General features: G+C 40.3%; 1 protein-coding gene across 10 annotated transcripts; it reads right to left on the bottom strand.

Moving 5' to 3' along the window:
* Positions 1–165: 165 nt before the first annotated feature.
* On the bottom strand, positions 166–23,612 carry GEMIN2 (gem nuclear organelle associated protein 2). Of its 10 annotated transcripts, XR_013396248.1 has the most exons (11): positions 23,414–23,612; positions 22,975–23,059; positions 19,508–19,597; positions 19,013–19,072; positions 14,840–14,953; positions 12,327–12,371; positions 9,041–9,109; positions 7,888–8,009; positions 5,271–5,381; positions 3,683–3,741; positions 166–662 (listed from the first exon to the last, which is right to left on the bottom strand). XR_013396248.1 is itself a non-coding variant. In XM_077940937.1 (10 exons), exons 1-9 carry the CDS (start codon positions 23,548–23,550, stop codon positions 5,315–5,317), a joined length of 789 nt encoding a protein of 262 aa, XP_077797063.1. In that variant the 5' UTR covers positions 23,551–23,612; the 3' UTR covers positions 166–662; positions 5,271–5,314. The 10 variants fall into 10 exon arrangements, 8 of the variants coding, with proteins under 8 accessions (XP_077797063.1, XP_001092707.1, XP_014999087.1 ...); XR_013396249.1 differs by lacking the exon at positions 12,327–12,371; XM_077940937.1 differs by lacking the exon at positions 3,683–3,741.
* Positions 23,613–27,507: the final 3,895 nt, after the last annotated feature.

Genomic DNA, 27,507 nt, shown 5'->3' with positions numbered 1-27,507 from the left:
AGCCTGGGGCAGGAGAATCACTAATCACTTGAACCTGGGAGGCAGAGGTTGCAGGGAGCTGAGATCCTGCCACTGCACTCCAGCCTGGGTGACAGAGTGAGACTCCGTCTCAAAAAAAAAAAAAGAAGTACTGTTTGATTAATTTTATTGCTGACTATGAACACATTTGCCATTTAATCCAGATTATTTTAATTCTGATGCTAAGGCCATCCATTGTCTTTTGTTAGGACTCAAATAAAATTTTAGTAACCAAAACATATTTTCAATAAAATTTTCTATGTATATAAAGAAATAACAAAACAACAAAAACCAAAAAAAGAACAAAACAGCACCAAGAACCTATGTAAAATTTCATCATACAATTTCTATGCAAGCTGCTTGATTACAGAAAACTGTTCAAACTGTTTATCAAAAATTGAGTGGGATTTTCCATTGATATTTCAGATATTCAAATCAATACAACCTATATTCTGAGTATCAATCTGAATTGCATAGGTTAAGATGTGAACCCTTCACATAGTGTTGAAGATGTGTTGCAATCTGTACTTGAATTGGCACTGCTTTCCTCAGAGTTAGGCTGCCTTCATGAGAAATATCTTCTATCCCTGAGAGATCAGCTACATCAAGATGGCTCATCAGCTAAATCACGTTGGTCAAAATACCTAGTAAAAAAAAAACAAAAACAATTTGTGTATAAAGATATTAACTGTAGCACTATTTTTAACAGGCAAAAGACCACAAGCAACCCAAACGTCCATCAATAAGAGACTGGTTAAATAAGCTATGGTATGTTTACACAGTGGAAAATTATGAAGCCATAAAAAGGGAAACAAGGGAAATATACTGCTAAAGTATGAGGAAAATATTTATACTGCTAAAGTATGATTTCCAGGATTTATTAAGTGAAAAAAACGAAGTACAGAACACACTGTTCTGGATGCTACCTACCTTATGTGAGTATGTGTAGGATTGCAAATATACATGTTTGTTTATATTTTTCTTTTCCTTTTTTTTTTTTTTTTTTTTGAGACAGAGTCTGGCTCTGCCACCCAGGCTGGAGTGCAGTGGCCGGATCTCAGCTCACTGCAAGCTCCGCCTCCCGGGTTCACGCCATTCTCCTGCCTCAGCCTCCCGAGTAGTTGGGACTACAGGCGCCCGCCACCGCGCCCGGCTAGTTCTTTGTATTTTTTAGCAGAGACGGGGTTTCACCGTGTTAGCCAGGATGGTCTCGATCTCCTGACCTCGTGATCCGCCCGTCTCGGCCTCCCAAAGTGCTGGGATTACAGGCTTGAGCCACCGCGCCCGGCCTTTTTTTTTTTTTTTTTTGAGACAAGGTCTTACTCTGTCACTCAGGCCAGACTGCAGTGGCATGATCCTGGCTCACTGCCCAGACTGGTCTTGAACTCCTGGGCTCAAACAATTCTCCAGCCTCAGTCTCTCAAAGTGCTGGGATTACAGGCATGAGCCACCACACCTGGCCTACTTATACTTTTAAAAAGAAACAATGAATGAAAAGATAAAACAAAAATTAGTAATAAAATGGTTAACTAGAGGAGAAAGAAGAAAAGAGGATAATGAGGATAAAGATGGATGCTAAAATACTCCAAATGTACCCTGAATTACAATTTTAACTTTGGCAAGGTAACTATTTTATGTAATTACAAGATTAAATAAAAAGGAAAATCACTAATCAAATTCTGTCATGGCTCACTGCATTCTTGAACCCCCGGACTCAAGCAGTCCTCCCACCTTGACCTCCCAAAGCACTGGGATTACAGGTGTGATCTTTCTTTTTTTTTTTTTTCTTTTTTTTTGAGATGGAGTTTCATTCTTGTTGCCCAGGCTGGAGTGCAATGGCATGATCTCGGCTCACTGCAACCTCTGCCTCCCAGGTTCAAGTGATTCTCCTGCCTCAGCATCTTGAGTAGCTGGGATTATAGGCATGCACCACCAGGCCCGGCTAATTTTTTATTTTTAGTAGAGACAGGGTTTCACCATGTTGGCCAGGCTAGTCTTGAACTCCTCACCTCAGATGATCCACCAGCCTCAGCCTCCCAAAGTGGTGGGATTACAGGCATGAGCCACCATGCCCGGTCCTTTTTTCCCTAAACTTTCAAGTCTTTATGTCCTCTTTTGTAAAGTGTTACCTTCAGAACCTTTTGTAGTCTAGAAGTTTTTCCATTTTTATCTAACTTTTTGAGGGCAAAAAATACACTTGAATGTTTTTGCTTTCATAATTGCATAGTACTGTAAAATCTCAATTGAGATAGTCAGAAACTATACTTGTCTCAGGTTTCATTAATTACTGGTTTGCTGAGCCACCAATTACTTAACCTTTCTGAATCTGTGTCATTATCTGTAAAAGCAAAAAAATCAAATCCAACAGAGCTGAAAGGAAAAAATTTATTAAAACAGAAACAACAAAAAAACACAACTCTGAGCTGTTGTAAAGAGTAGAGATACTACACATCAAGTAACTAGGGCAATGTTATATCATCCCATTTAACTGCTGCTACCAACAGATGAGGCAGGTATTAGCTTCATTTGTGATCAGCATAGTTAAAAGCTTAGCTCCGGAGTCAAAGTTGCCTGGGTTTGGATCCTAACTCTAACACTTGCTAGCTTTGTGACGGTAGTAATGTTATTTAACCTGTCTCTGCCATGGTTTCCTCATCTGTAAGCTGGTAACAGTACCCACCTCAGGAGGATTAAATGGGTTCCTCAATAAGAAAAATGCTTGGCACAAATTGCTCAGTAAATATTAATTATCATCAGCAGCATAATTATTGTAGATCAAGAAACTAGATATTGAATATGTGAAAATATGGAAACAAGATTACTTGCCTTCCCGATATTTAAGTATATTACAAAGCTTTAAAAAGGTACTGGCATTGGAATAAAAACACTGATCTATGCAACAAAAATATGTCCAGGAGGAGACCTAAAATAAATATGTGTGTGTTTTATTGCCTGGCCAATATGGTGAAACCCCATCTCCACAAAAATACAAAAATTAACCGGGCATGGTGGTGGGTGCCTGTAATCCCAGCTACTTGGGGGGCTGAGGCGGGAGAATCGCTTGAACCTGGGAGGTGAAGGTTGTAGTGAGCTGAGATGGTGCCATTGCACTCCAGGCTGGGCAAAAGAGTGAGACTCTGTCTCAAAACAAAACAACAAAAAAAGTTTTCAAATAAATTCCAAGAAGAATTTCTATGTAAGAAATGAAATCAAACAGATACTAAATAAAAATACGCCACAACTGAAAATGAACACAGGACACAGGCAATTAAAAAAAAATGCAGGCTGAGTGCAGTGGCTTTACGCCTGTAATCCCAGCACTTTGGGAGGTTTAGGTGTGAAGATCACTTGAGCCCAGGAGTTTTGAGACCAGCCTGGGCAACATAGTGAGACCCTGTCTCTACAAACAATTTTTTTAATTAGTTGGGTGTGGTAGTGCTTGATTGTGGTCCTAGCTACTCAGGAGGCTGAGGTGGGAGGATTGCTGGAGCCCAGGAAGTTAAAGCTGTAGTGAGCTGTGATTGTGCCACTGCACCCTAACTATAGCAACAGAGGGAGACCCGGTCTCAATAAAAACAAACAAAAAACAAATGTAATAAATATATCCTACCCTCACTGACCTCACTGATATACAAATAACAAAGAAGCCAAGGATTAACTATACCTGCTAACCAAGCAGATTAATAAATTCAAAGCAGGAACCCTCTCATCATCTTTGCTATCCTAAAAAAAAAAAAAAAAAGAAAAATTTAAATATTGTCTGTTCCTATTATTTTTGAAATAAATTTCCTATGAAGATGTAAAACATGAAACATGAAAACTTTATTATATGACAGTAATCATCATGTGGAAACAGGAGCCCTCAAAGAAAAAGGAGAAAACTGTGGAGTTAATGATTCCTTGAGAAACATCTAAGACTATCTTTTAAATCAAGATTCTGAATAGGGAAAAAAAAAAAAAGTTGAGGAATCTAAGGGGGATAACTTGGGGGAAATTTTTCCCTGGTTCCTACTAGAGGAACAATAAGAATCCTATGTCTTAACTGTACAGTGATGAATATATATATATATTCATATATGTATCATATATTAATATGTAATACATAATATATTAATATATTGTGCCTTAACTATAGTGAATATATATTCATATATAATAAATATATATTAAAATAATACATCTATGAATATATATTCATCACTGCAGTCAAGACACAGGATTCTTGTTTCTATGTAATGCATACAATATATGTGAGGATATATAGAATATATATGTGTATATATAATGTATATATATTCATCACTGTATAGTCAAGACACAGGATTCTTATTGTTCTTATATGTATTCATTACTGAATATATATATGCCAGGCGTGATAGCTCATGCCTGTAATCCCAGCACTTTGGGAGGCTGACATGGGTAGATCACCTGAGGTCAGCAGTTCGAGACCAGCCTGGCCAACATGGTGAAACCATGTCTCTACTGAAAATACAAAAATTAGCCAGGCATGGTGGTGGGCGCCTGTAATCTCAGCTACTCCAGGGGCTGAGGCAGGAGAATCGCTTGAACCTGGGAAGTGGAGGTTGCAGTGAGCTGAGACCGCACCATTGTACTCCAGCCTCGGTGACAGAGCAAGACTCCATCTCAAAAAAAAAAAATGGCTGAAGCTACAGCAGCCATCTTGGATCATGAGATAAGCATGAGGATGAAAGCCACATATGACAAAACTCAAAGGTCTAGGTTACTGCCATCTTAGTAAAAATCTAATTTTTTTACCTACTTTTTTTTTGGAGACAGAGTCTCACTCTGTTATCCAGGCTGGAGTGCAGTGGTGCGATCTCAGCTCACTGCAACCTCCGCCTCCTGGGTTCAAACAATTCTCCTGCCTCAACCTCCTGAGTAGCTAGGATGACAAGCACCCACCACCACGCCTGGCTAAATTTTGTATTTTTAGTAGAGATGGGGTTTCACCATGTTGGCCAGGTTGGTCTCAAACTCCTGACCTCAGGTGATCCACCCACCTCAGCCTCCCAAAGTGCTGGGACTACAGGTATGAGCCACCACACCCAGCCCAGACTTTCTTTATGTCAGAAAACATTTCCATATTATTTAAGCTACTATTATTTTGGGCTTACAAATCTAATTGCAACCAATAAAATATTCCATGTGTTTTCTTATTTCACTGAACTCCTTCTTTACCACCATATAAATTGGTGGGTGCTTTTAATTTTAAACAGTAAGTTGCAACTTACCACTAAGAGCCTCACTTCGGAGCACCTTCTTGCAAGCTGCCGAATCAGTGAATGAGCCTCAGGTAATAAAGGTTTTTCAAGACAAGCCAATAAAGCATAAAGCCATCTGCCCTAAAAAAAAATTCAAAAAAGTAACATTTAGACAAATACTGAACCAGAAGTTTATTTTTTAAATGTCCAATGTTATGCCTGATTATCTGCTATGAATAAATTCATAGAACATTTAACTATATTATATTTGGGTATAGATAACAAAGCCTCATTTGGAGAGCCAGGTGTTATCTCTTGTATCCTATAATTACAGACACAGGACACTGGATACCTCAAAATATTCCCTGATCTCCAAAGAGTTTGTTTCAGATATTCCTTATGACAGGAAGTTCTTATTTGTAAGCAGAAAACTACATTAAGATGAATATAAATACTTGAAAAAAATTAAGATTTTTTCTTTGTTCTGTATGGACAGATATATAAATCATTTTATAATTGTATAATTTTGTCCTCTGGGGACATACAAACTATACCACAGATGAAATAATCTTTTGACACTTCTATAAATACTATTACAGGCTGAATGTATCCTCACTCCCTTTTAAAATGGGGTTTTCAGTTACAAAATGAACACATATTTGATGCAGAAAAACTGTGAAGAATACCACAAGGACAAGAAAAAACAAACCTGCAATCCCAACATTCCGGATAAAACTTTGACTCACTTTTAAAATGTTCTTGTTTTTCCTATTTGTATGTATGACTTTCTTTTTTTTTTGAGACGGAGTTTCGCTCTTGTTGCCCAGGCTGGAGTGCAATGGTGTGATCTCGGCTCACTGCAACCTCCGCCTCCTGGGTCCTGTCTCAGCATCCCAAGTACCTGGAATTACAGGCATGCACCACCACACCCGGCTAATTTTGTATTTTTAATAGAGATGAGGTTTCACCGTGTTGTTCAGGCTGGTCTCGAACTCCTGACCTCAAGTGATCCGCTTGCCTCAGCCTCCCAAAGTGGCAGGATTACAGGCGTGAGCCACTGTGCCCGGCTGTACAACTGTTTTCAATACAGTTTCATCAGTTGTAATATCATCTTGTAGCCATCTTTTTTATTTATAATACATAATAAAATGTTTACCATGTTGTTTTTGTCTTTTTTTTTTTTTTTTTTTTTGAGATGGAGTCTCACTCTGCCACCCAGGCTGGAGTGCAGTGGTGCCATCTCGGCTCACTGTAACCTATGTCTCCCAGGTTCAAGGAATCCCCCTGCCTCAGCCTCCTGCGTAGCTGGGACAACAGGTGACTGCCACCATGCCCAGCTAATTTTTGTATTTTTAGTAGAGATGGGGGTTTCACCATGTTGGCCAGGCTGGTGTCAAACTCCTGACCTCAAGTGATCCACCTGCCTCAGCCTCCCTAAGTGCTGGAATTGAAGGAGTGAGCCACCCCACTCAGCCATCCCATGTAGTTAAATGGGATTAACAAGGGAATGTTAAGTGTCTGGTTGAGAGTATTTAATAACATCTCCTTGTTTAATCTCATTTAACAACATGGGGAAAGTTTATTAAGTATTGCAAGTAAAATGGTGACAAAGGGTATGTATATTCATCAAGGTTTTTCAGATATGATCACCGGATTGTATCCTGGAAAGGTTATACCAAATTTGTATTTCCACCAGTACTATATACAACTTCATTTATTCTGAGCAACATATCACTTTGGGGAAACCTAAAAAATATTAGGACAAAATTTAAATAGCAATTTATACAACACACTAAGATGGTTTCCTCGGGCAAACCCAAATCAATAGTTAAGACTTTCTTACACAAGAAGATTCAAATCCAGGTTTCTTTTACAAATTGTGGAATTCTTCTTCTATAAAAAAAAAATTATAGGGCCGGGCGCGGTGGCTCAAGCCTGTAATCCCAGCACTTTGGGAGGCCGAGACGGGTGGATCATGAGGTCAGGAGATCGAGACCATCCTGGCTAATACGGTGAAACCCCGTCTCTACTAAAAAAATACAAAAAACTAGCCGGGCGAAGTGGCGGGTGCCTGTAGTCCCAGCTACTCGGGAGGCTGAGGCAGGAGAATGGCGTGAACCCGAGAGGAGGAGCTTGCAGTGAGCTGAGATCCGGCCACTGCACTCCAGCCTGGGTGACAGAGCAAGACTCCGTCTCAAAAAAAAAAAAAAAAAAAATTATATGTTTCAACTTGACTCAAATTTTAAGGGATACATTTACTATGTAAAGCTAGCATTCGGATATTAAATATTCTCTACACTTGTCTGCAACAAGATAAGGAGTTTGTACCTTGTACCAGGATATATATCAACTCTTTCATTGACTTTTTCTCAAAGAAGGAAGTAGTATATTGATTTACATTCTAGTGTTTGACTACAAACAAGCATAGTTCAGATTATACATATATATATATATATACACACACACATACACATATATAAATGTAAACATTGGCTGGGCACAGTGGCTCACGCCTGTACTCCCAGCACTTTGAGAGGTGGAGATGGGCAGATCACCTGAGGTCACGAGTTCAAGACCAGTCTGGCCAACATGGAGAAAGCCTGTCTCTACAAAAATACAAAAATTAGCCGGGTATAGTGGCAGGCACCTGTAATCCCAGCTACTTGGAAGGTTGAGGCAGGAGAATCGCTTGAAACCAGGAGGCAGAGGCTGCAGTGAGCCAAGATCGCGCCAATGTACTCCAGCCTGGGTGACAGAGGGAGATTCCATCTCAAAACAAATAAATAAAAAATAAATAAATACTGTAGCATCATATCTCATATATAAGTATAGTCATGCGTCACTTAATGAAGGGGGATATATTCGGAGAAATGTGTTGTTAGGTGATTTTTGTCCCTGGATTAACATCACAGAGTGTACTTACACAAACCTAGATGGTATAGTCTACTATACACCTAGACTATATTGCATAGCCAATTGCGCCTAGGCTACAAACTTATATAGCACATTACTGTACTGAATACTGTAGGCAACTGTAACATAATGGTAAACATTTGTGCATCCAAAAAAAACATATATTTTTTAAGATAGGGTGTCACTCTGTCACTCAGGCTAGAGTGCAGTGGCACAATCATAGCTCACTGCAGCCTCAACCTCCCTGGCCTTAGGTGATTCTCCTGCCTCAGCCTCCCTAGTAGTTGGGATTACAGGCATGAGCCACTGTGCCTGGCCACATCTAAACATATTTAAACACTGGAAAGGAGCCGGGTTCAGTGGCTCATACTTGTAATCCAAACAGTTTGGGAGGCCAAGATGGGAGGAACACTTGAGCCTAGGAGTTTGAGATCAGCCTGGGGAACATAGTGAGACCTCATCTCTATTTAAAAAACACAAAAGGCCACGCATGGTGGCTCATGCCTGTAATTCCCAGCATTTTGGGAGGCCGAGGAGGATCATTTGGACTAAGTTCAAGACCAGCCTGGGCAACATAGTGAGAGCTTGTCTCTAGTTTAAAAAAAAAAAAAAAGCTGGGCGTGGCTGTGTGCACCTGTAGTACCAGCTACTCAGGAGGTTGAGGCAGGAGGATTGCTTGAGCTGGGGAGATCAAGGTTGCAGTGAGCTATGATCGCAATACTGCACTCTGGGTAACAGAGCGAGACCTTGTCTCAAAAAAAAAAAAAAAGTGCAGTAAAAATACGATATTATAATCCTATGGTAGCACCACTGTATATGTGGCTCATAGTTGACCCAAAACATCTAATTTTTGCCTACATTATGAAAAGAAAAACATGCAATACTACCAATTCCGGAGTAAAGTCTCTTTCTCCAAACCAATTACTCAGATATTCCAAGACACTAGTTACTGTTGCCTAAAAAAAAGGAGGGGGTGGAGAAGAGTTGTATTAATAATAAAACACAAATTGAACATGAGTTTCATTAAGTTTCTTTAGAAAGCAACTCCGATGTTAAAAATGGCCTCATTCTTTAAATTTTCAAAGAAAGCTAATTCTTTTGACTCTAATTAGTTTGATTAGATGGCTTATCCCATGAGGCTTTTTTTTTGAGATGGAGTCTCCCTCTGTTGCCCAGGCTGGAGTGTAGTGGCGCGATCTTGGCTCACTGCAATCTCCACCTCCTGGGTTCAAGCAATTCTCCTGCCTGAGCCTCCTGAGTAGCTAGGATTACATGCGTGCGCCACCATGTCTGGCTAATTTTTGTATTTTTAGTAGAGACGGGGTTTCTCCATGTTGGTCAGACTGGTCTGGAACTCCCGACCTCAGGTGATCCGCCTGCCTCAGCCTCCCAAAGTGCTGGGATCACAGGTGTGAGCCACGGCACCTGGCTCCAGTGAGGCTTTTAAAACAAATATTTTCACACTTTCAAATATCAACTAACACCTTGGTTTAAATCCCAGGATTTAGTTTGTAACTATTAATAATTTAGTTTGTAACTACTTGAAAGACTTCACAAGGTTAAAAAAAAATGTATTTGTGGCCAGGCTCAGTGGCTCATGCCAGTAATCTCAGCACTTTGGGAGGCCGAGGCAGGTGGATCACTTGAGGTCAGTTTGAGACCAGCCTGGCCAACATGATGAAACCCTGTCTCTACTGAAAATACAACAATTAGCCGGGTGTGGTGGTGAGTGAATGTAGTCCGAGCTACTCGCGAGGCTGAGGCCGGGGAATCCCTTGAACCCGGGAGGCGGAGGTTGCAGTGAGCCGAGGCTGTGCCACTGCGCTCTAGCCTGGGTAACAGAGTGAGACTCTGTCTCAAAAAAAAAAAAAAAAAAAAAGGCCTGTTACAATGGCACACCCGAGGCGAGGAGTTTGAGACCAGCCTGGCCAACATGGCAAAACCCCATCTCTACTAAAAATACAAAAATTAGCCAGCCATGGTGGCAGGCATCTGTAATCCCAGCTACTCGGGAGGCTGAAACAGGAGAACTGCTTGAACCCAGGAGGTGGAGGTTGCAGTGAGCTGAGATCCCGCCACTTCACTCCAGCCTGGGCAAAAGAGCGACACTCTGTCTCAAAAAAAAGATGTATCTATAAAAATACCATCAGTTGGCCAGGCGTGGTGGCTCACGCCTGTAATACCAGCACTTTTGGAGGCCGAGGCAGGTGGATCACGAGGTCAGGAAATCGAGACCATCCTGGCCAACATGGTAAAACCCTGTCTCTACTAAAATTCAAAAAATAGCTGGGCATGTGGTGTGCACCTGTAGTCCTAGCTACTAGGGAGGTTGAGGCAGGGGAATTGCTTGAACCCGGGAGGTGGAGGTTGCAGTGAGCCGAGATCGTGCCACTGCACTCCAGCCTGGCGACAGAGAGAGACTCCGTCTCAAAAAAAACAAACCATTAGTTTATTTCCAAATCCAAATTAAATCAAAGTACACATCTGAAGAAAAAATTAGCTGGAGAAAGATGTTTTTAAACTATACAGATGGATTTATCAAACTCTTGAAAATATTCTCTGGTTTATTCAAATACAGTTGATGGTTACAACAAAAATGACACTGATGGACTTTAGTATGACTGCTACAATATCTTAATGCAAATGATTAAGTAAAACTGTCAACCTGTGTATTATTTCCAATAGAATATAGCCCACAAAAAAAATATGGCCAACAGGCTGGGCCCAGTGGTTCACACCTGTATTCCCAGCACTTTGGGAGGCTGAGGTATGGGGATAGCTTGAGCTCAGGAGTTCCAGACCAGCCTGGGCAACACAGTGAGACCTGTCTCTACCAAAAATAAACAAACAAAATTAGCCAGGCATGGTAGCACACGCCTGTGGTCCCAGCTACCAGGAGGCTGAGGTGGGAGGATTGCCTGACCCCCAGAGTACAAGACTGCAGTGAGCTAAGATCACACCACTGTACTCCAGCATGGGCAACAGAATGAGACCCTGCCAAAAAAAAAAAAAAAAAAAAAATAGGCTTCCAAAGGTACCCAATGCTATGTGAAGATAAAATTAAATTTTTATTTGCTTTTAAAATGAGTAATAGAGTCCTTGCTCCTAAAACACTAAAGAACCAAACTCCATAATTCTCCCCTTTTGGTCCAAGAAATTATGTATTTCAATCTTTTTTTTTTTTTTTTTTTTTTTGAGAGTCTCGTCCTGTTGCCCAGGCTGGAGTGCAATGGCGCGATCTTGGCTCACTGCAACATCCACCTCCCAGGTTCAAGCGATTCTCCTGCCTCAGCCTCCCAAGTAGCTGGGATTACAGGTGTGCGCCTCCACGCCCAGCTAATTTTTGTATTTTTAGTAGAGACAGGGTTTCACTATGTTGGCCAGTCTGGTCTCAAACTCCTGACCTCATGATCTACCCACCTCAGCCCCACAAAGTGCTGGGATTACAGGAGTGAACCACTGGGCCCAGCCCATATTTCAATCTTAATAGAATGTACAGGACATCTAGAACTAGAAATAACAATCTAACCTTAGTACAGATGCCCCTGAACTTGCAATGGGGTTATGTGCTGATAAACACATTGTAAAGTTGAAAATTCCTAAATTGGCTGGGCATGGTGGCTCATGCCTGTAATCCCAGCGCTTTGGGAGGCTAAGGTGGGCGGATCACTTGAGGCCAGGAGTTCAAGACCAACGTGGCCAACATGGTAAAACCCTGTCTCTACTAAAAATACAAAAATTAGCCAGGCATGGTGGAGAAAAAAAAAAATCCTAAACTGAACCATTGTAAGTCAGGGACCTTGTATTTAATTCAAATCCCAGAATCTAAGATTTATAACTGAAATCTACAGAAATTAATACTCTAGCACCATGATTAAGACAGAGCATGAGCTCTGGAGTTAGATCTACCTGGCACTGAATCCCAGTACTGCCATTTACTTGCTGAAAAACCACCTGCAAGTTACTTAACCTCAAATGCAGTTTCCTCATCTATAAAAAGTAGATATCAACAACTCCCCATAGAGGGTTGTAGTAAGGATTAAATAAGAACCATTACAGAGCTTAGGACAAAGTCTTGCATACTATAAGAATTCAGTAAATGTATTAATAATTCAAATACTTTCACACACAATGCAAATGAAATAATGCATATATCTTTATTATTAATTTTACCTGATTCATTCTGCTAACAATACTAAGCAAGGGAGGAAAACCAATCTGAAAGAAAAAATGAGACTGAAATTTACTAAATGGTATTATAAAGAAAAGCTTCTTTTTTTTTTTCCCCCAAACTGGTGAATTTCTTGCCACACTGTTGTTTAGAAACAAAGAACAAATAAAAGAAAATTCTTTCGTTGTCCATTACAGTAAGACATTCCGGAAACTACTATGTTGGTAATGTGGAAGAAAATAATGTCTTAAAATTTGAATATGTAATTTTTTTTTTTTTAACATGAGGTCTCACTCTGTCACCCAGACTGGAGTGTGGTGGCGCGATCTTGGCTCACTGCAACCTCCGCTTCCTGGGCTCAAGTGATGCTCCCACCTCAGCCTCACTAGTAGCTAGGGCCACAGGTGCATGTCACCATGCCCACCTAATTTTTTTGTATTTTTGGTAGAGATGACGTTTTGCCATGTTGCCCAGGTTTGTCTGGAACTCCTGAGCTCAAGTGATCTAACTGCCAGGGCCTCCCAAAGTGCTGTGATTACAGGCATGAGCCACCTCACCTGGCCTGAATATGTAAATTTTTAAATAAAGTATGATTTAGTAACTAAAATGTTAAAGACTAAAATTTTGTTAAATGATAGTACTTGAAAAAACTTATTAAGTATATTCAATAAAACTGTAACATATTGATGACATTAATATGTTGTACACACCATTTCAAAATCTTCAGCTAAAGCTAACATTTTCAAGAATTAAGGACATTTGAATTAGAATGACATTTTTCAAACCTAATTTGATTCAATTTTTAAAAGTCTACTTTGGAGTCTGAGGCTGTGATTCCTAATTATTAAAATACCACTGATTTGTGAGAAACTTAAGAGGATATACATTAAACGCTTACTTTCTTAAGGGTTTTTTTAAACACGGTGTATTTTATTAGTATGTATTCTCTGAAAATAAGCTAAATAAGTAAGTTTTATTTCCTTATTAAATTAAAAACCATTTTTGGCCAGCCATGGTGGCTCATGCCTGTAATCCCAGCAGGAGGATTACCTAAGCCCAGGAGTTCCAGGCCAACCTGGCAACATGGCGAAAACTTCTCTCTACAAAAATTTTTTTAAAAAAATTAAAAATTTTTATCTTAAAAAATTAAAAAATTTATTGCTACAAAAAATTTAAATATTAGCTGGGTGTGGTGGTGGGTGCGTGCTGCCCCTGCTACGTGGAAGGCTGACGTGGGACGATTGCTTGAGCCCAGAAGGTTGAAGCTGTAATGAGTCATGACTGCACTACTGTACTCCAGCCTGGATGACAGAAGACCCTGTCTCAAAAAAAAAAAAAAAAAAAAAATATATATATATATATATATAAACTATTTTTGAAATGTAGCATATATTAAGGATATCATCCAAAAGATCAATTGGTTACATAGAAAGTGTATCAAATTAACTTCCCTAAGATTTGAGTCTATTTACACTACTGTACCATGTCTAAGAGTGCTTGTTTTCCCAGCTCTTGTCAATATGGTGTATCAAACTTTCATTGCCAATATGTTACCTGAAAAATAGCACCTTGGCATAGTTATGTTATACTTCTATTACAAGTGATTTTTGGCATCTTGTCATATAAGAATAATTTTATTTCCTTTCTGTGAGGTATCTATATCCTTTGGCTGTTTTTTCTTGGGCAGGGGAGGGGTGATTCTTGGTCTTTTTATTGATTCTTGGGGCTCTTTACATTTTTGGGAAAAATTAGTTTTAAATGGGAAAAACACAATGTGGCACCATATAGCAAATAATAAATACCTGTTGAACCGAAGAGAACGACATGCTATAGGGAGTAAGCGCTAATGCAGAGGCATACACTGGATTTTAAAGGAACACCTGCAAACTTGGGGGCAGGTAAATCCTGAAGGACAATGAGTTGGCTACATAACTTATGACTACAGCCACATGAATTTAAAGATATCCTTAAAATTTCATCTTTAGAATATATTATTTACTTTTTTACAGGCCCATGAAATGATATTATGTGATTATGCATTTTAAAGCACCTAATTGTGTCAATTTCCATTTTTTCCCTGGCTACTCATAACACTGTTTGCCTGATGCCTTGTCATTTTAAAACACCCTGAATCTTATCCAACTCATAAAATGATTACCAAGTCAAACATAAGGGATATGAAGCCAACCTAAAAAAAGTCACAGTAAACTGTTTCAGAAACTAAGCTGCTTTGTTAGGTTGAAGAGCTAATAAACTAAGTCTGGGTTGCCAAACATTTTCTATCAAGAGTTAGACAGCAAATATTTTAGGCTTTGCAGGCCACATAAAGTCTCAGCCACATATTATTTGTTTCTTTTTTACAACTCTTTAAAAACCTAAAAACAATCCTTAGCTCATGGATATAAAAAAGGCCATGAACTGGACTTGGCCCAGGGTAGAGTTTGCTGACCCCTTATATTAAGTGATGCACCAAAATTAAAACGCTTTTTGTTCTGTTTATCCACACAGCCCTTACTTGTACATAATCTATTCCAGGACTTTCATTTGTGGCTGGTCCAACAGCCCCGTCAGCACATAACTTTTCACCCAGACAAAATTTCTTCCAGCCTTCTTCATCTTCAGATTTTGGCTAAAAGAAAAAAAAGAAAACTGATTTATTCCTGTGTATTAATTTTTACACTGAACAGTAAAAAAAAAAAAAGAAGTTAAGGCCTTCCATATTCCCATTACCTCAACCCAAAGATAGGGTGCCAGTTATGGGGAGAATCTCTGTCCCCAAAATTTGTATGTTAAAACCCTAAACTCCAGTACCTCAGAATGTGACTGTATTTGGAGACAGGGCCTTTAAAGAAGTGATTAATTTAAATTGAGGCCATTAGGGTGAGCCCTAATCCAATCTTACTAGTGTCCTTTTAAGAGGAAATTTGGACTCACAAAGAGACACCAGGGACTCCCACACATAGAGGAAAGACCACGTGAGAAGACATGGTGAAAGTGGCCCTATGCAAGCCAAGGAGAAAAGCCTCAGAAGAGACCAAAATGAGGCCGGGTGTGGTGGTTCATGCCTGTAATCCCAGCACTTTGGGAGGCTGAGGCAGGCGGATCACATGAAGTCAGGAGTTCAAGACCAGCCTGGCCAACATGGCGAAACCCCACCTCTACTAAAAATACACACAAAAAAATTTGCCGGATGTGGTGGCACACACCTGTAATCCCAGCTACCCAGAGGCTGAGGCAGGAGAATCGTTTGAACCCGAGAGGCGGAGGCTGCAGTGAGCCGAGATTGTGTCATTGCACTCTAGCCTGGGCAACAAGAGCGAAACTCTGCCTCAAAAAAAAAAAAAAAGAGAGACCAACCTTGCTGCCACCTTGTTCTTGGACTTTCAGCCTTCAAGACTGTGAGAAAATAAATACATTTCTGTGGTTTAAACCACCTAGTCTGTTATGGCAGCCCTGACAAACATAGTGCCTAAGTGGCTACAAAATATGTGGGATATGTTGCTTTTTCTTATTATTACATTTTTTGAGACAGGGTCTTGCTATGTCGCCCAAGTTGGAGTGCAGAAGTGTGATTACAGTTCATTGCAGCCTGAATCTCCTGGGTTCAAACAATTCTGCCACCTCAGCCTCTTGAGTAGCTGGGACTACAGGCACGCGCCACCATGCCTGATAATTTTTAATTTTTTTTTGTAGAGATAGTTGTCTCACTATGTTGCCCAGACTGGTCTCAAACTCCCGGCCTCAAGCAATTCTTCTGCTTTGGCTTCCCAAAGTGCTGGGATTACAAGTGTGAGCAACAGTGCCCAGCCAAGATGTGTTTAGTTTGGACAAGACTTTAATGGACACTGACAGACAAAGGTGTGTCCAAAAGAGGATGATAAAGACAGCAATAAGTATGGAGGAAAAATGCACCAAGAATGCTTAATAGAATGAAGGATGTTTATCCCATGTAAAGAGATGTGATTACATATTTCACATATCTGAAGGGCTGTCCAATCAAAGAAGAAACAGATCTACTCATGCTGCCAGACAGAAAATTCAGGACTAGTTGGGAGAAGCATTCAGTTCAATATAACCTTCTTAACAAAACAACTTTTATTTGTACATATCACCTTGCACATTACTCTGCATAGGTGTATTATCCCCACCCAGGGATAAGTAGCTTTCATTAAATCTTTAGGATGAATCATCTGAGGTCAGGAGTTCGAGACTAGCCTGGCAATCTGGTGAAACCCCATCTCTCCTAAAAATAGAAAAATTAGCTGGGTGTAGTGGCGGGTGCCTGTAATCCCAGCTACTTGGGAGGCTGAGGCAGGAGAACTGCTTGAACTCGAGAGGCAGAAGTTGCAGTGAGCCAAGATTGTGCCATAGCACTCCAGACTGGGCAATGAGAGCAAAACTCCATCTCAAAAAAATAAATAAAATAAAAAATAAAATAAAATAAAATAAAACCTCATGATGAACATGAGACCACTACAAAGTTAAACCCTATTGTCTTGTCTTGGAATAAGGTATCTACTTTTTCCTATCATTCCATCAGGTCAGAAACTGTTTCTGTTTCAGTTAGTACTCAATATCCTAATTATTAAATATAGTACATGCTTACTTATATCAATTAATAAACAAATGTTTATGTTTTCACACAGTTGCCATCAGAGTGTACTTCATTTTTTAAATAATTTAAATAGAGACAGGGTTTTGCCATGTTGCCCAGGCTGGTCTTGAACTCCTGAGCTCAGGTGATCTGCCTGCCTCAGCCTCTCAAAGTGCTGGGATTACAGGCATGAACCACTGTGCCTGGCTCAGAGTGTACTTTAATATTCCACTGTTCTGACGGACCATAGTTTACTGAAGCAATTATGTTAGGTCATTTCCATTTTTGACAAAATTTTATCAAGTCATGTTACTGATGTGGCTTCTTTTTTAGATAGTGGACATGTACCCAAAAGCCCTTCCACTAAGTGAGAAAAAAATATATTTACCTACCTAGCCCTGTCCCAACTACATACATACATCCTTGGTACTAGGAAGGCACCATTGCCTAGTCAAAGGTACACAGGCTTTAGAGACAGACCAACTTGGGTTTGAACCCTAAGCATACCTTTTGTGTGTTTATGTGCCCATGCTTCTTTGATAGAAGAACTAGCTATACCTTTTGCGAGTTAAGTGACCTTTGGCAAATGATAAGTTACTTCCCTTCACGCTTTTGCTGGAGCAGAGCTTCCAAATGGTATGCAGAAGCATACAGAGATGCCATATACTGAATCTCTCAGCTTTCGGCTAGTTTCAGGAAGAATATGCAAGCAGTCATTTATTCTAATGTGTCACCATGTAAAAGATATCAGGAAGCACCGCCTAAAGGAAGCTTCTAAAATCTAAAATCTATGAACTACCTGAAACTAAAATTTTGTGCACAGGTGCATTTTTTTTCCCTCTGAACATAAATAGCTTTCATTAGATTCTATGAAGGAATATGAAATCCCCTAAAAGGTTAAAAACTACTGTCCTGAGACAATGTATCATCCTTCCAACTCCTTTTTTCATTTGGTAGTCCTGATATATCTACTAAAGAGCTTAAAATTATATCTAGGCCGGGCGCGGTGGCTCAAGCCTGTAATCCCAGCACTTTGGGAGGCCGAGGCGGGCGGATCACAAGGTCAGGAGATCGAGACCACAGTGAAACCCCGTCTCTACTAAAAATACAAAAAATTAGCCGGGCGCCGTGGCGGGCGCCTGTAGTCCTAGCTACTCAGGAGGCTGAGGCAGGAGAATGGCGTGAACCCAGGAGGCGGAGCTTGCAGTGAGCCGAGATTGCGCCACTGCACTCCAGCCTGGGCAACAGCGTGAGACTCCGTCTCAAAAAAAAAAAAAAAAAATTATATCTAAACTGATAAAATGAAGGACATATGCATGACAATATACATGACAAGTTTCACTTATGTGTCACTGGAATTGTGATGCAGACTCATCACATTAAGCAGAAGCAGAATCCATTCATTCACAAATTCTGCAAATGTGAGTTTACTGCATGCCACCATCACCTCATCAGGAAAATACATTAAGTCTTTATTCAATTTTTTTGTAAATATTGAAAATGTATTTATTTCCTAGAAAGTAAATGTCTAGAAGAATCCTTAAAAACTTGTGGAAGCTTAACAGTCACCTATCCAAATTCCCCCAAGATATTATGAATTAAAATTGACATGAAAGGCTGGGTACAGTAGCTCATGCCTGTAATCCAGCCCTCGGGGAGGCTAGGGCAGGAGGATCACTTGAGCTCAGGAGCAAGAGACCAGCCTGGGTAACACAGGGAGACCTTGTCTCTATAAAAAATTTAAAAAATCAGCTGGGCACGGTGGTACGCGCCTTAAGTTCAACCTACTTGGAAGGCTGAGGTGGGAGGATCACTTGAGCCCAGGAGGTCTAGGCTGCAGTGAGTCATGATTGTGCAACTGCACTCCAGCCTGAGAGATAGAGCAAGACCCTGTCTCAAAAAAAAAAAAAAAAAAATTGTCATGAAAATCATACTTTCCAGGTTACTAACGTAATGGAATTGTTACTATTAATGGTATATTGAAGAGAATGAAAATAACTGACTAGGCAAGTGAATCTTTAAAGACTGGAAGTAAATATAGATCCTTTCAATCAGGTATGCATCGTACAACTTAAAACTGAGAAACTTACATACCATGGTCACATTACTATCCAACTGTTGTGATTTCCAGTGACTTCTATGTTTGTTCACATTCTAAAGGAAGAAAAGACATTAGGCGGTACTCCTCAAAAAATGGATAACTGAAATCAGTTTCTGCACAAAATTGTAACCATCTAAAACTTGGAAAATGGGAAAGGTGGGAGGGGTGAGATATAAAAAACCACATATTAGGTACAGAGTACACTGCTTGGGTGACGAGTGCACCAAAATCTCAGAAATCACCACTAAAGAACTTATCCATGAAACCAAAAACCACCTGTTCCCCAAAACTACTGAAATAAATAGATAAATAAAAATAAACAAAACTTAGAAAATATTTCAAACTGTATGTCTAATGATTATAATAATAATTTAGTAATTCATGAATATTCTGTATACTTTAGGATCATAAATTTTATTTTTCCAGCTACAGTCTAAGAACAGAAATAAATCCAACAGGGGCTTAATCAGATTAAATATGACACTTACCTGTCGAACAGTTGAAAACTGTGCCACTTGTTGCTGTTGCCATTGAAGTGTTGGGGAATAACCTTCAGGGGCGGGTTGGCATCCTGAAAGCTAGAGATCAAGTTCACAAATATTAGGATCAACAGTAGTGTCAAAACTAGAATCTCATGCCTCTGCAAAGCAAAATAAAACCAAGATAAAGTATATAATAAAGATTATACAAAGGCCGGGCATGGTGGCTCACGCCTGTAATCCCAGCACTTTGGGAGGCCGAGACAGGCGGATCACAAGGTCAGGAGATCAAGACCATCCTGGTTAACACAGTGAAACCCTGTCTCTACTGAAAATACAAAAAAATTAGCCGGGCATAGTGGTGGGCGCCTGTAGTCCCAGCTACTCAGGAGAATGGCGTGAACCCAGGAGGCGGCGCTTGCAGTGAGCCAAGATGGTGCCACTGCACTCCAGCCTGGGCGACTGAGTGAGACTCCGTCTCAAAAAAAAAAAAAAAAAAGATTATACAAGAAAATAAACTACTTTTTGCAGATGTAAAAAAGTAGGCATTTCACTTTACTATTTATATTCCAGTTAAAAACATTAGAGAAAGAGTCTTAAGTCACCTTAATCAGAGAAATCTGGAAAGGTTTATAGTTGGAGTGTCTATAAAATCTAAATGACAGGAGCCTGGAGGATATATCTAGTCCTACCTGCCTTTCTAGAATAGCAAAACAGAAACAAAAAGAGAGATATACCCCAAATAAAGAATTCTGGTATGAAATACAGTTAGAGAGAATGAATGAGTTCTCATGTTCAACAGCACAGTAGAGTGACTACAGTTAACAGTAATTTATTGTATATTTCAAAACAGCTAGAAGATTTGAATGTTCCCAAAACAAAGAAATGATAAATGAGGTGATAGATATCCTAATTACTCTGATTATTATACATTGTATGCATGTTTCAAAATATCACATGTACTCCATAAATATGTACAATTATTATTTTGCCCACATGATAAAGCATGAAATTATGTATGATTATTATATATCAATAAAATAAAAAATAAGAACTTTGGTATGGGCAAGATGTACTTAAAGACATTTAACTTTAAATTGCCTACTTCTGTTTTCTTTTTTTGAGACGGAGTTTTGCTCTTGTTGCCCAGGCTGGAGCGCAATGGCGTCATCTCGGCTCACCACAATCTCTGTCTCCCGGGTTCAAGCAATTCTCCTGCCTCAGCCTCTCGAGTAGCTGGGATTACAGGCGTGTGCCACCACACCCGGCTAATTTTGTATTTTTAGTAGAGACGGGGTTTCTCCATGTTGGTCAGGCTGGTCCTGAACTCCCGAACTCCTGTGATCCGCCTGCCTTGGCCTCCCAAAGTGCTGGGATTACAGGCGTGAGCCACTGTGCCCAACCATACTTCTATTTTCTAAAACAGCACGTATAGCCTGAGCAACATATCAAGACCCCGTCTCTACAAAAAATACAATTAGCTGGGCACTGTGGCACATGCCTGTCGTCTCAGCTACTGGGGAGACTGAGGTGGGAGGATGGCTTGAGCCCACGAGCTCGAGGCTGCAGTGAGCTATGATCATGGCACTGTACTCTGGCCTATGCAACAAAGCGAGACCTTGTCTCAATCAATCAATCAATCCATCAAATTAGGTATATTAAGACATTCTGTTCCATTAAATGTCCATCAACTAAAAAATCCTGAAGAGGAATTATAAGAAAAATTATAGTGTCTGAATTAAAATTTCCTGATTACAAATATCAGTTAGAACAACTACTTTGAACATGAAAAGGAAATTACTATCAACTAGTTAAAATGCCACTCTTCCAGGCACCTGTAGTTCCAGCTACTTGGGAGGCTGAGGCAGGAGAATGGTGTGAACCCAGGAGGCGGAGGTTGCAGTGAGCTGAGATTGCACCACTGCACTCCAGCCTGGGTGACAGAGTGAGACTCAGAGACTCTGTCTCAAAGAAAAAATAAATAAATAAAATAAAATGCCACTCTCCTTTGAGCTTAGGTTAAATAGCACCTCCTTAGAGAGACCTTTGCTGGCCAGGTGTGGTGGCTCACACCTGTAATTCCAGCACTTTAGGAGGTGGAGGCAGGCAGATCACTTCAGGTCAGGAGTTCGAGACCAGCCTGGCCAACATGGTAAAACCACGTCTCTACTAAAAATACAAAAATTAGCCGGGTGTGGTGGCACACACCTGTAATCCCAGCTACTTAGGAGGCTGAGGCAGGAGAAGCTCTTGAACCTGGGAGGCGGAGGTTGTGATGAACTGAGATCGTGCCACTGTACTCCAGCCTAGGTGAAAAATAGAGACTCAAAAAAAAAAAAAAAAGGGAAAAAGAGAGTCCTTTTATGATTCCTCTATCTACAGTAGTTCTGTCATGTATTATTATATATGCTTATTTTCTTCATAGCAATAATCACAATATGTAATTATTTGTTCGCTTGTTTACTCTCTGTCTTCCTCAGGAGAGTATGTAAACTCTACAAGGGTAAGAACCGTTTTTGTCTTATCCTCTGTTGTATTCCCAGGGCCCGGCACTGTACTCTGCTTAATTAAAGATGTGCTGGATAAATGAAAATGTCCAGAGTGTGCACATAGCTATAAAAGTAAGGCCGGGTATGGTGGCTCACACCTGTAATCCCAGCAGTTTGGGAGGCAGAGGTGGGCAAATCACGAGGTCACGAGTTCGAGACCAGACTGACCAACACGGTGAAACCCCGTCTCTACTAAAAATGCAAAAATTAGCCGGGTGTGGTGGCGAGCGCCTGTAATCCCAGTTACTCAGGAGGCTGAGGCAGGGTAATCGCTTGAAACCGGAAGGCAGAGGTTGCAGTGAGCCGAGATCGCACCACTGCATTGCAGCCTGGGCAACAAGAGTGAAACTCTGTCTCAAAAAAAAAAAAAAAAAAAAAAAAAAAATGTGTAAGACATCTGGGTTTCTATTAAAAAAAGTGAAATTTAGTCAAATTCAGATTAAATTATATTAAACTAAGATTAAACACCAATCCAATAACTGGAAAAAGGTTCCTTAAAAATAAAGGGGTCAGGCGAGGTGGCTCATGCCTGTGATCCCAATGCTTTGGGTGGCAGAGGTGGGAGGATCCCTTGAGGCCAGGAGTTCCAGACCTGCTGGCAACAGAGACTCACTCTCTATAAACAAACAAACAAGCAAAAAGAAAAAAGATAGCATAAGTAACCCATTTAAAGACTCCTTTGAAAGGACTGGATAATGTCCCTGAAGTAAGATGGGCAAGCCTCCACAAAGGCTAGAGTTACAGAAAGCCTCTTTAGAGGCAGTAAATGCCAATTGTGTTTCTGGAGGAAAAAGTACAAGCGAATGTCTAACTTTGCAGCGAGTAGTCAAATCTTACATCATAATTGATACTGTTGGATACTATAGGGAGCGTTAGTCTTTTAACTGGGGGATTGGGGGTAAGCTCCAGACGGTTAATAAAACTCACAGAAATATTCACACTTTGCTTCCTTTTCAACTTCTTTGGGTCAATTTGAGCTACCACAACATCTGGACATTGAGCTGCTTCGATCCTACAAATAAGTAATAAACGCGAGAAATTAAATTTCTATTGTGCTTTGCTCAGGTGTAGTAAAACGAGCGATCCACTTCCACAGTTCATTGTGAAATTAGAAAAAAAATTCAGACTTCCAATTGAGGAACTAAACAATATATTTCTGAAATTATCTGGATCGAAAACAAATCTAAGAGCACACATCTTGATACGTGCAATCACGTTCAACAGAAACTCGCCCACGTTAGGATGTAATCCAGAATCCTGAATAGACCCGAACTCGCAAGAGACTGGAACGGGAATAGAGCACCGGGGGCTGTACCCAGGGGCAGCGCAGAAGACCAGCCCACCCGCCCAGGGCCAAATCACTCACTGGACCCGCCTCAGGTATTCCTGAGGCGTCCTCGGGGGTACCGAGGGATCGAAACCTTCCGTCAAGTCGCAGGGCTCTACCGGCAATAGCCGAGGCATCAACTCTTCCACTGCGGACTCCGCTGGTACCCACGCCATGGTTTTCAAACCAGCCAGTTCCGCTCAGCGCTTGCGCCCATTCTAGGTCACAGCGCAGGCGCACAAGTAGACACCTTAGGCGCGGAGCTGAGCAAGCGGCAGTTTAGGGAGCGTTAACTGCGCATGAACAAACTGCTGCTTGCCTCAAGGTTAAGGCTCCGGTGGTGTAATAAAGGATCTGAGAATTTAATTCCTAGCTGAATTGGTTCGAACGCGTTTCTGGGTCTTTTACCCTCTGTTTTGTTTTCTAACGCTGGGTAAAGGCCGAGGGTTAGCAACTTTTATGCATCTCTAGTAGTGAGGGATCCTTAGAAATGTTTTTTGAATTAATGAACAATATTACGGTAATTATCATTCATGGAGCTCTAAATTTTTAAACCCTTAATAAACACACACATTTTCTCATTTGATTCTTAGAACAATCTTGTGAAGTGGGTAGTAATATTCCGCTTTCTTAGGGCAGGGACTGACCTTCCAAAGGGGAAGAACCAATTCCAACCTAGATTTATCCGATGCCAAATGAATGAAAAATTAATTTTCTACAGGAATTTCTAGTGCTTGACCACTTCAAAGATCACTGTATGTTTATTTGGAATGAATATTACTCCTAGAATAGCCAGCACTTTTTAATTTTCGTTTTAAAGAAAAATCTCTTCGTTTAAATACAAATAGTGAAAAAATGAAACTAATGCTAACACCCAGAAATTAAAAATGTTAGGTCAGTCTTGTTAGGTAGATAGTATTATTATCTCCATTTCATAGGTGAGGAAACAAGGCAGGAATGTGCAAGAAACAAGTATAATATCTGATTATTTCTAAACAAATACAATTGAGTGAATGCAATTGACTTTTATTTTCTAACATTTATGTTTATTTTAGAAGGTTTAAAAAAATTTTTTTATTTATAGCACTGCCTTTAGCTTGCAAGGAACTGATTTTAAACCAGGATGTAAATCTAAATTGAAGATAAAGTGAGGATAGTCCTTAGCTTATTTAAGTACTTAATGCTTAGGAACTGCAACTAAACAGTTGGGACACTGGGAAAGATAACACCTGGCTGCAGACTACAGTTATTTGGTTAACAAATTTTCACTGGTTTTGGGAAAAACAGACTTAAAAGAGAATAGGGAGAAATACTCCTGTCCTCCAACATTTTGGTGATAATCAAGGACAAATATGAAAAAGTAGTGACTTGAGGACTAAACTGATTTTTTTATTTTGCCCAAATTCCTATCTAAGGGGTCTGGGGAGTCATGCCCTACAAAGCATAAATTCTCATCAGATGGGTTTTATTTAACCCTATATATCATGATTTACTTTTCAACCTCACTTCAGCATAACATTATGAGACAAAGAAGAAGAAAAAAATATTTTACCCCAAAACATGTTTCTTTGCCCTATTTTGAAAAGGCCCTGCAAAGCTGTTCTTCGTGGGGGAAAATTTGCATCTGTAAAGAATCTTGGCCAGGCGCGGTGGCTCACGCTGTAATCCCAACCACTTTGGGAGGCTGAGCTGGGCAGATCACCTGAGGTCAGGAGTTCCAGATCAGCCTGGCCAACATGGTGAAACTCCATCTTTAGTAAAAATACAAAATATTAGCTGGGCATGGTGGCGGGCGCCTGTAATCCCATCTACTTGGGAGGCTGAGGCAGAAGAATCGCTTGAATCCAGGAGGTGGAGGTGGCAGTGAGCCGACATTGTGCCATTGCACTCCAGCCTGGGCAACAAGAGTGAAACTCCATCTCAAAATAAATAAATAAATAAAATAAAATATTACCCAGCCTTGACCTCCTAGACTCAAGTGATCTACTCACCTTGGCCTACCAAAGTGCTGGGATTACAGGTGTGAGCCACTGGGCCAGGCCACAAATACATATATTTTTATTTTTATTTTTTACTGTAAATTATTAGCATTTTCTCTCAATTTTTTCTGGAGAAAAGGTTACCTTGCGAATTAACTACCAGTGGAACAATGGTTAACATTGGAGTTTGTGCATAAGTATGTGTCAGAACTACGCAAGGATTAAGGAAGAAAGGAGACAATACGAGAATGGAACAAAGGTTGTCCTGGGAAATAAATTATTTTCCAAAAGAAGAGGTAATAATATAGCTTCGTGCTACTTCAAATCTAATTTGATTTAAAAGAATTAGTAATGAGATTTTGAGCGGAGTTTTCAGAAATTGCACGAAGTATTTGTTAATGCTTTCGTGAAATATGGAACACATGAGATAAGCTATATTTGGCTGATGAAGTTATTCTGAAAAAATGCTTACTATTTGGAAAGGTGAACTTCTGAAACTACAATAACATTTCATCTATTCCCAGGAAGAAATATTCCTAAGGTACTGAACTACTTCTGGTGCCCTGTTTTTAGAGATTTATCACCTGTTTTTAGTTTATGATGGAAAAATTCTTGTTTCAGTATTTCTCACACAATTGGTTAGCTGTAGAAGTTACATGAGGATTGTGAGAACAGAACATTCTGTTGTGTGTTTATTGATGACGTGGCTGTTTATTGATGATATGGAGGCATCTGTTAAGTCAACCTTACACAGCTGACTGCAGTTTATCTCTGTCTCTGTATTTTCTTTTCTTTTCTTTTTTTTTTTTTTTGAGACGGAGTCTCGCTCTGGCGCCCAGGAGTGCAGTGGTACTGCTCACTGCAACCTCTGCCTCCCAGGTTCAAGCGATTCTCCTGCCTCAGCCTCCTGAGGAGCTGGGATTACAGGCACCCGCCACCATGCCCGGCTAATTTTTGTATTTTTAGTAGAGATGGGTTTTGCCATGTCGGTCAGGCTGTTCTTCAACTCCTGATCTCAGATGATCTACCTGCTTCAGTCTCCCATGTCTCTGTGTTTTCTGTCCCTTTAAGGAGCTCAGTTATTCTCAAATGTTAGTGTGTATAAGAATCATCTGGCTGGGCGTGGTGGCTCAAGCCTGTAATCCCAGCACTTTGGGAGGCCAAGGCAGGCGGATCACTTGAAGTCAGGAGTTCGAGATCAGCATGGCCAACATGGTGAGAGCCCCCCGCCCCACGTCTCTCCTAAAAATACAAAAAATTAGCTGGGCATGGTGGCATGTGCCTGTAATCCTAGCTACTTCGGAGGCTGAGATGGGAGAATTGCTTGATCCCAGAAGGTAGAGGTTGCAGTGAGCCGAGATAGCGCCACTGTACTCCAGCCTGGGCGACAGAGTGAGACTGTCTCCAAAAAAAAAAAAAAGAAAAAAGAAAAAGAAAAAAAAATCTGGAAGAAATTATTTAAAATATAGAGTCCTGTATTTTATAGCTCTTTCTTCCAGAGCTTCTGTTTCTGCTGATGGGGTGTGGGGCTAAGAAACTGACATTTTAAGAGGCGTTCCAGGTGGGATTTTTTCTTTTTTTTTTTTTTGAGACACAATCTTGTTCTGTCGCCTGTTGCCCAGGCTGCAGTGCAGTTGTGATCTCTGCTCACTGCAACCTCCGCCTCTCCTGTGTTTGAGCGAGTCTTGTGCCTCAGCCTTCTGAGGCCACCACGCCTGGCTGATTTTTGTATTTTTAGGAGACACAGGGTTTTGCCACATTCCAGCTCTCTGGCGCTGTTTTTCTCTTTCTCAGGGATAAATCTTTCACATGGATTATCTCGTTTAATCTTCACAATACATGCAATTTAAGTGGTAGTTACTATTGTTATCTTCATTTGCAGGTGAAGAAACTGTGCAACATACCCAGATCATACAAGGAAGTAATGGAATTGAGATTCTATCCTCAGCACCAAGCCATTGCTCTAAATCTCTATGCTGTACAAGATACAGCTGAGTAAAGATTAGCAAAAACAAAACAAAAAAACAACAAAAAAAGTCCCAGGGAAGGTTCCTGTGAGTCTTTATGACCCACTGACCATAAATTAGAGAGAGGCAATGAAGATTAAATGCAGAGAGATCCAGTTTGCTTCCTAGTCTTAGTACACTGCCATCT

The sequence above is a fragment of the Macaca mulatta genome, chromosome 7, assembly GCF_049350105.2.
Source record: "Macaca mulatta isolate MMU2019108-1 chromosome 7, T2T-MMU8v2.0, whole genome shotgun sequence".
Taxonomy (NCBI): Eukaryota; Metazoa; Chordata; class Mammalia; order Primates; family Cercopithecidae; genus Macaca; species Macaca mulatta.
Note: the sequence above shows the minus strand (reverse complement) of the source record. Positions and strands in the feature narration are given on the sequence as shown.

What these genes read in the sequence shown, in the direction of transcription:
- GEMIN2 (XM_001092707.5), bottom strand. Translation starts at nt 23,550, where the DNA reads ATGGCGTGGGTACCAGCGGAGTCCGCAGTGGAAGAGTTGATGCCTCGG. An exon ending in TTGTTAGCAGAATGAATCAG is followed by an intron (nt 9,110 to 12,326) that starts GTAAAATTAATA and finishes CCTTTTTTTTAG; the next exon opens with GCAACAGTAACTAGTGTCTT. An exon ending in GAGACTTTACTCCGGAATTG is followed by an intron (nt 5,382 to 9,040) that starts GTAGTATTGCAT and finishes ATTTTTTTTTAG; the next exon opens with GGCAGATGGCTTTATGCTTT.